This window comes from Quercus robur, chromosome 6 (genome assembly GCF_932294415.1).
Source record: "Quercus robur chromosome 6, dhQueRobu3.1, whole genome shotgun sequence".
NCBI classification, from domain to species: Eukaryota; Viridiplantae; Streptophyta; class Magnoliopsida; order Fagales; family Fagaceae; genus Quercus; species Quercus robur.
In genome coordinates, this window is record NC_065539.1 from 12,188,843 (window position 1) to 12,196,888 (window position 8,046).

Consider the following 8,046-nt stretch of genomic DNA (forward strand, 5'->3'; position numbering starts at 1 on the left):
ACAAGTATAAATGCTTGTGGAGTGTGGGGGGTAAGGGCCAGAGTTTAAATCTCCAGAAGAGAGTTTCACACATATGTATACTTAGATTAGACTAAAATAAAAATTCTATCTTTTATAAAATAAAAAACAAATACTATAACACATTCTTGGAATGTTTTGCCCATCTCTATTTCTTGCAATATTAATTTTTATACTCCAAGAGTCCACCAAACACCCTAAAATTTACTTGCCCATATACATATATATATATATATATATTTCCCGTGACTTATTAAACGAGATATAATACTTGTCTCCAATTCAGCAACAAAAATCTCGATTTCGGTTGTTTAGCAAAAAAAATAATCTCGATTTCGGAACATAAGGTGAACGCCAAAAAAAAAAAAAAAACCCTTCTTTATTCGTTAGTTGTAGTACTCTTGAGTCTTGAGTACAGTGAAAGAGGATATCAAAGCTTCCACAGCTTGGTGTACATGCAATCAAACAACATAACAAGTATCTTGGTCTGCCCTCGTAGATCAAAAGAAGATGACATTTTCAGGCTTTGAACTATCAAAATCCAAGATGTGAAATAAAGTTGAGTAAGGTTGTGGCTTAATCCCTCCCAACATTCACTACTAGTTGCTTGAGGCTTTTGGATTCCTTGTGTGACGAACTATATGGATTGATTAGAAAGTTTTGGTGGGTTCAAAGGGCCAATGAGCATAAGAGCAGCTGGATATCATGGGAAAAGATGTGTTTGTCTAGGTTTTATGGTGGGATGGGCTTCAAAGACTTAAAAAGGTGTATATAACAAGGCCCTATTGGTTAAAGTACTTTGCAAATTTTTCTCTTTTGGATGCCACTTTGAGGCCAAATTATTTGTATGCACAGAAAATTATTGAGGGCTCCAGAGAATTAATTGTGCAAGGATTGAAAATGCAGGGTGGGTAATGGTTACATCATTTATTTTTGGAAGATTAGATGGTTACCTCAAGCTAGCTGTCCCAAGGTGATTTCTTCTCATCAAAGGCTACCTAAAGATCGATGCAGGTGTGACTTCCTTAATTGATTCTATTAAGTAGGGTATATGGAACACTGCATTGGTACATAAATACTTTTCTCCCATTTAAAGCGAAAATGATAACAAGAATTCCATATAGTCCCATACTTGGAAAATTAATTTCGGTGGGCAATAACACAATGAATTTTCTCTGTAAAAACTAAAAAGTGCTTACCATTTATGGCTACGTTTATGAGAAAAAGGGTTGGGCTTGGTATATCTTCTGATGCTGCTACTGTGAGACAATACGCTTAGTATTTATATTTATACTAATTAATAACCAGAGTAGTGACTAGTGAGTGCATTATTACAATTTTTTCCCTAACATGTAAGTTGTAAATACTACTTTCCCTTCTATTTTTTTTTTTCCCCTTAAGTAGCTTGTAAATTCTACTCAAATCATAAAACTATACACTATATTTTAATAATCTTCACCCTTCAATTACAACAAACACAGGGACAAAGGAAAGCTAGAGGTTTATTATTTGTTGCTTCCTTTACAAAAGAGTGTGTAACTATTTATAACAAAAGTTGTCTTATAAGAAGAAAATATAAAATATAAGAATGAAAGTTCACAATCCGAATGGGAATAACAATATTGTTGCTGATTGTAGAGAAGGAATGACCAGAACCCCAAGAGTACACATTCAACATTGTTATAGGGAGACAAACAAATGTGCAGATGCACTAGCTAGGAGGGGAGCTTTGCTTCCTTGTGATTTTTTTGTATTTGATTCCCCACCAGCAGACTTCGCTTTGCTATTGAGCTTAGACGCTGCTGGAATGCTGTTTGAGCGTAGCATAGCTTCTGTATCTAGTTCTTAATTTATAAAATATTTCCTTTTCACAAAAAAAAAAAAAAAAAAAAAGAATGAAAGTTACATGTCCTTGTTTACAAAGTAGTCATCTTACCAAAGATGCAATATCATAAATGGAAAGTTGTTATTAATTTTTTTTTTTTTTTTTTTGAGAACCTTTATTAATTCTAATTTGAATCTACCATTTAAATTACTTTTGGCCTATCCATAAAAACCAATAACAACCTACCACTTAAAATTTGTTGTGAAAATATTATGAGTATAATGTTTCTCTAAGTTTTATGCCAACCCCATTTTGGAATCTGGCGCAAGAGAAACAAAATAACATCAAAATTGCCGAGGAAAGCTTGACCGGATATCAGTGATAATGGAGTGACATCCTATTCAGCATTATTTAAAGAGTCAGTTACTCCCTACTATAATGCAAAGTGATGGCAACTATTTGTTATCTGTACTATTTTTGTGATCATTAATGCTTAATTACTTTTACAGGAAACAATACCTCCAAATGTATTGGTTCCTCACTTACTTTCTAGTAAAACAACAGCAGTGCTACAGTGCTTCCTGAGTTACAATCCACCTCAAACACAATGAATCATAGTTTTTTATTTATTTTTTTAACCTAGTTGAACTTCATGATAGCCGCAGTTCATGTAATTGATGATGTTGGTATTAATTTAAAATTTCCTAAATTGGTAGAGGCATGACAAGTGGCACAATAAGGGAATTACATTGGTAAGAATTCTAAAAAGACATGGGGCAAAGATGAGAATTCTCATGATATTTATCGGTGCATGTAAAGAAGACCAGTGTCAACAAGGTAGTTTACAAGTAGTATATCACTTTTGCGACTAGTGTCATTCAAGCTTAACAAGAGAGAGATACGTGGAATGAAACAATTGCAAATAACCATTGAGCCTCAAGTTTAAATAGAGGAGTCATTCTCAAGAAAAATACAAACGCACATCTAAAAAACTTACTCTACATAGAGATCATTGTAACTTTAGTTCCTTAGGAAATTCTCTTATAATTCATAAGGCTTTATGATTTGTACATACTTTGTAAGTGCTTCTTTGCAACCTTGTAACTTATAGTTTAATCCAATTTATATAAGTTTATCTCAATTTGATCAATAATGCACCTTCAATCTAGTTTGAAATTTAGCTTTAGGCTTGTATCTGTTTATTATGCACCTTTAATTTAATTGAATTCTTAGTTTGATTATTTAGGCTTCAGATTGCTAGATTTGGGGTGAACGTGAATGACTAAGTTTCTAAAAGTCCCCCTAAAAAAAAAAGTTTCTAAATTCTAAAAGTATGTTGGCATTAGACTTCACTTAGAAATTAGCTTGATAACTTAAGGCTTAATTACTTGCTTTCCATATTCTATTGTTATTTGCATCTTTTCCATTGAACCCCTCAAAAGGGCTCTTAATTGAGAGGATATTTGAACCACATCCTTTTAACCACAAAGTTAGATTTTACTTTGAAATTTTAAAAAACGGATCAAATCATAACACATGGGATAGTTAAAAATTAAAATACTCTCAAACATATTAGGTGGTTTTAAGCAATCATGGTTTAGATATCGTGTGCATTTGATATCAATTTATTTAGTCTTTTTGTTAATTATTTTTAGTTAAAAGTGTGCTAAAATATACTTATATCTATAAAAAAAAAAAAAAAAAAATATGCTGGACCCAAACGAAGACATCTTTTTCAATATTTAGACAAACAAGTTATGAAGTTGGTTGACCTTTCCCCCTCTCCCCACGGGCCAACCCAAAACAAAAAAGCACAGCCCATCTTGATTGTACTTTTTGTTATTGTGTTTTTTTTTCCCGCCAAGACTGTACATAATTGTTCTTAAAACCACTTTTGCTGACTCATTTATGTCATGGATTGCTCTTTCACATGCATGTCTTGATGCACTTTTATATTATCTATGATAATGGGCCCATAAGGCCATAATAATTGCTATTCGGCTAATCTTGACAGCCTCCGTATGTCTCGATGAAACAATCAAGTGGAAATAATAAAAGCTATTACACTCCGATTAAAAAACAATTGAAACAATTTTGATGAAAATTGTGATTTCAAGTCATAGTTTTGGTTGTTTTTTAACTTGCATAATAAACACTACTCTAATAAAAATAATATGCAAGGATTGAAGAATCTTGTTTTGCCATCATGAATTATTGAAAATTTTGTACAAAATGGTAGCGACGCAATTAGTCTCGTCGGTAACATTTAAATAAAAAATGTGTTATCAAAACTTTTATTAAAGTAACATGTAAAGTGACTCTTCTTGTCTTAGCAATAGTATGAGATTTTTATTTTTTATTTATATATATATAAATTTGATAGTTATAATGGGTGGGAGGGATTGGAACACTAAACAGTTCCTTTGGCAACACCAAAAATTGCCAATTGAGTTACAAAACTCTTGACTTAGTAATAATATGAGCTGTTTGATTTGTAATGGTTATATGAATGGCTATTAATTTAGAGACAATGATACTCAGCTTTGACACATTGATTCAAGATTCATGAAACAAAAGGGTAATTGGCGTGAAGATAAATTTCCGCCACAGAGAGATTACGTTCAATAATTGTAACGCCATTTGCAAGACATATATGATTCCATAACATTAAATTTTGCAGCAACACCACGCACCTTCTCAAACAAAAGGGTCCTTCAATAATGATCCAACAAAATCATCCCTCTTTATATATATATATATATTCAAAATTAGCAATGGCAGCTGGATCATCATGTAAAGAAGCCCTGTCTATGCCAATTGATAACGAAATGACACCTACATCATCTATGATATGTTTGGTCTATTGCATCAAGAATATCTGGCTTGTAGCCATTTGCACCCGGAGTGACCCCTAGTGTCTTGTAATTAAGAAGGGAAAAAGGAACTAATAAGTCTAGAGTCACAAAAAAAGTTGTAAACGATAAATAATAAAGTGATGTCAGTGTATATGAAAACCAATAAACAACTAAAGCATTACGGAATTTATTGCGAAAAATGTTGTGTACTCGTAAAGGAAAGAACTAGGAAAGATAAAAAAAAATACAGAGTAAAGGAGCTTTAGAATTGCCCAGTAGTACTCACTACTCATAGCTATGCCCTTAAAAGAGATTCCGGGACAAGACTTGTCACCACTATAGGACTCCTCACTACATATTTACCATCATCATTCACCCAACTAAGAGAGCCATGGACCACCACCTCTTTCAAAGGCTTTGGTCCCTCTAAACTAAGCTTGTAGCTTTGTTTCTCATACTTCTGCTTGAATACCAGCTTCTCTGGCTCCACCTTCACCTTAATTAAACCATTCATTCCTGTTACATTTGCAGTATAAGTCCACCTTCCCTCTCTCACATTAGTCACTGTCCTCCGAAATTCATGCACAACCTTTGCCTTGGAATTGGAATCATATTCATTAAAAAAAACTATAAAAGATGGGTAGTTAAGATCCAAAGACCGGTTCTCACAGTTGTATGTAGACTTTGTAATGATTCTGATTTGTGCTGCCGTGTAATTCATTGCACAAAGAAGCTTTACATAGTCCTCTGCTGTTGCATCATAGACAAGTCCAGGATCAAGTGCCTTGTTGGGATTAATGTGGCCAGCTCCTATGTCTAGAGGGCTGGCTTGCCTCTTGTTATATGCTCTATCCTTTATGGGGCTCAAAGTGTTGTCTAGTGAACTTGCTGTTGTCATAAGGGCAGACCTAATGGCTGCAGGGCTCCAATCTGGGTGCACTTCTTTAATAAGTGCAGCTACACCAGCCACATGAGGGGCAGACATTGATGTACCCGACTCAAGATTGAATTTGCTAAACAAAGGGTGTGATCGAACCTCAGCAACTGGACTAGTTGGGCACCATGATGCGAGGATTGATGACCCAGGTGCCAAAAGGTCTGGCTTTAGGACAGATGGGCAACTTGGAAATGGTCCCCTTGAGCTATAGATGTCCACCATTGGTGCTGGCTTTGTACCAATAACTGTCTTATGATATATCAAGCTTCCTCTTGGAATACTGTTATTCCTCTTTATGTAATCTATTACAGTTTGGCCTTCATGCAGACCAAGAAATGCTGTTGGAAATGAGCTTTTAGTGGCGAATTCCGGTAATGAATAATTGGAAATGAATATAGCTCCATAAACTCTTGCGGACTTGGCATTGTAAACTTGAGTGCTTAAACTAAGATTGTCTTTGCACACAACAATCTTGTTTTTGTTTTTCTTCATTTCCTCTACACTCTTGCAGCCATTCAAGAAAACAAGGGACACCTGGGTTAGAGAAGAATTCCCTGGATACATGGACACAAAGGTGATTTGCATACCATTTCCCAAAGTTAAAATTCCATGAAATTCACGATCAATAGTACCCGCACCAACTGTTAGCACCCATGGAGCTCCATTGCCTAAGGTACCATACAAAGGCCCCTCATTTCCTGCTGAAGCAACAACCATTACACCCTTTTCCATGGCTGCAAAACTGGCTATTGCAATAGGATCATCTTGTAAGACATTCTCATCCAAGCTAAAACCCAAGGACAAGGACAATATATCAATCCCATCTTGAATTGCCTGGTCTATTGCGGCGAGAACATCAGATGAATAGACCCCATATCTCCAACCTGCTTTGTACATGGCTATTCTAGCCCGTGGTGCCATGCCTTTAGAAGTACCAGTGGCATAGCCAAAATAAGTTGCGCCTTTTACAAAGTTGCCTGCAGCTGTGGATGAAGTATGTGTTCCATGCCCACTTGTATCACGAGGAGAGTTCATTGTAATATTTACCTTAGGATTCTTAGCGAGTAGACCCTTGTTGAAATAGCGAGCACCGATAAGTTTCTTGTTGCACAAGGAAGAATTAAATTGGGTGCCAGACTCACACTTTCCTTTCCATCTAGATGGAATTTGAGTCATTCCATCATCTTTAAAACTCTCGCTCTCAGGCCAAATTCCAGTGTCAACTAAACCAATTATGACATCATGACCATGACTAGATGCTGACCATGCACCAGAGGCAGAACTTAGACCAAGGAATTGAGAAGTGTGGGTTGTGTGCATGGTAAGAGGGCGATCTGGGGTAAAGGAAATATAGCCAGGGGTCTTTTGTAGGGTCTCAAGCTCGGAAGGAGTGAGAGATGCACTAAAGCCATGAATAGAACCTGTGTAAGCATAAATAAGACTAGAGGTGGCTGCTTTAGAATTGTCTGATACAGAAGAAAGGGTGGCTGAGTACCAGCTATGGTGGTCAGAGAAGGCTTTGGGTATGGCTGATGAATCCATGTGAATGATATATGTGTCATGTTGTGCCAAATTGGAGGAGAGGTAGGAGAAAGTGAAAAGAATTGAACATAGAACTTGCAGGGTTAGAGTGGCCATGGGTGAAAAATTAATGGATCGATCACATTCACATGTGGAACATAAATACTCAAAAATATTCACTTTGTTGTGTCTGGACCACCAGATTAAAGTGACAAGACTATGATTGTTTGCCAGTTGCAAAAAAAAAAAATTCCACCTTCGTTGTCTTATCCTTTTGCCTTTTTTCGATTTTATCTCTTTTTGTCAGGTAAAATGGGAAGAGAATCAAGGATGGCATTGTTCCTACTTTTAAGATGGAAGATAGCCTAAAATTGAGCACCTCTAGGCTCCAGCTCCAGGCGCTAAGATATTTTATTAGTATATACCTGTGGCATACCACTCTCCCTTCTCTCCTTTCCTACTTTTCCTTAAAATATATATATCATTTGTCCTTTGCCACAAATTTAATATCAAATTGTTAGCAGTGCCTTACTGAGTTGAGTTAAAAATTTGGAAAATTCTTAATTTACATTGTATACAGGCAAATGTGATAAATATCGTACACATTTGCAAAAAAAATGTACAATATTGTATCTACCATGTAAGTTTACATGGCTAGTATTATGTAAACCTATAAAATTCTATAAATTTTTATATATTAGCCTTTTATCAGCACCAATTATTTATTTAAATTAAATTAATTTAAAAGATGGATAAATAGTACCTACGGGGCGCAACACATAAAAAGTTTTTAAAGGAAAAATACTTCAACATCTCATTAAGCATGTCATGAATGACGTGGCAGCTATTTAATGGCCAACGTGACAGCCGATGTGACACTCACAAATTAT

At 35.4% G+C, this 8,046-nt stretch overlaps 1 protein-coding gene across 1 annotated transcript; it reads right to left on the reverse strand.

The window, feature by feature from the left end:
- Positions 1-4,863: 4,863 nt before the first annotated feature.
- On the reverse strand, positions 4,864-7,298 carry LOC126732782 (subtilisin-like protease SBT1.9). Its single transcript, XM_050435798.1, has one exon. The coding sequence runs from the start codon at positions 7,271-7,273 to the stop codon at positions 4,994-4,996; it is 2,280 nt and encodes a 759-aa protein (XP_050291755.1). The 5' UTR covers positions 7,274-7,298; the 3' UTR covers positions 4,864-4,993.
- Positions 7,299-8,046: the final 748 nt, after the last annotated feature.

What these genes read in the sequence shown, in the direction of transcription:
- LOC126732782 (XM_050435798.1), bottom strand. Translation starts at nt 7,273, where the DNA reads ATGGCCACTCTAACCCTGCAAGTTCTATGTTCAATTCTTTTCACTTTC.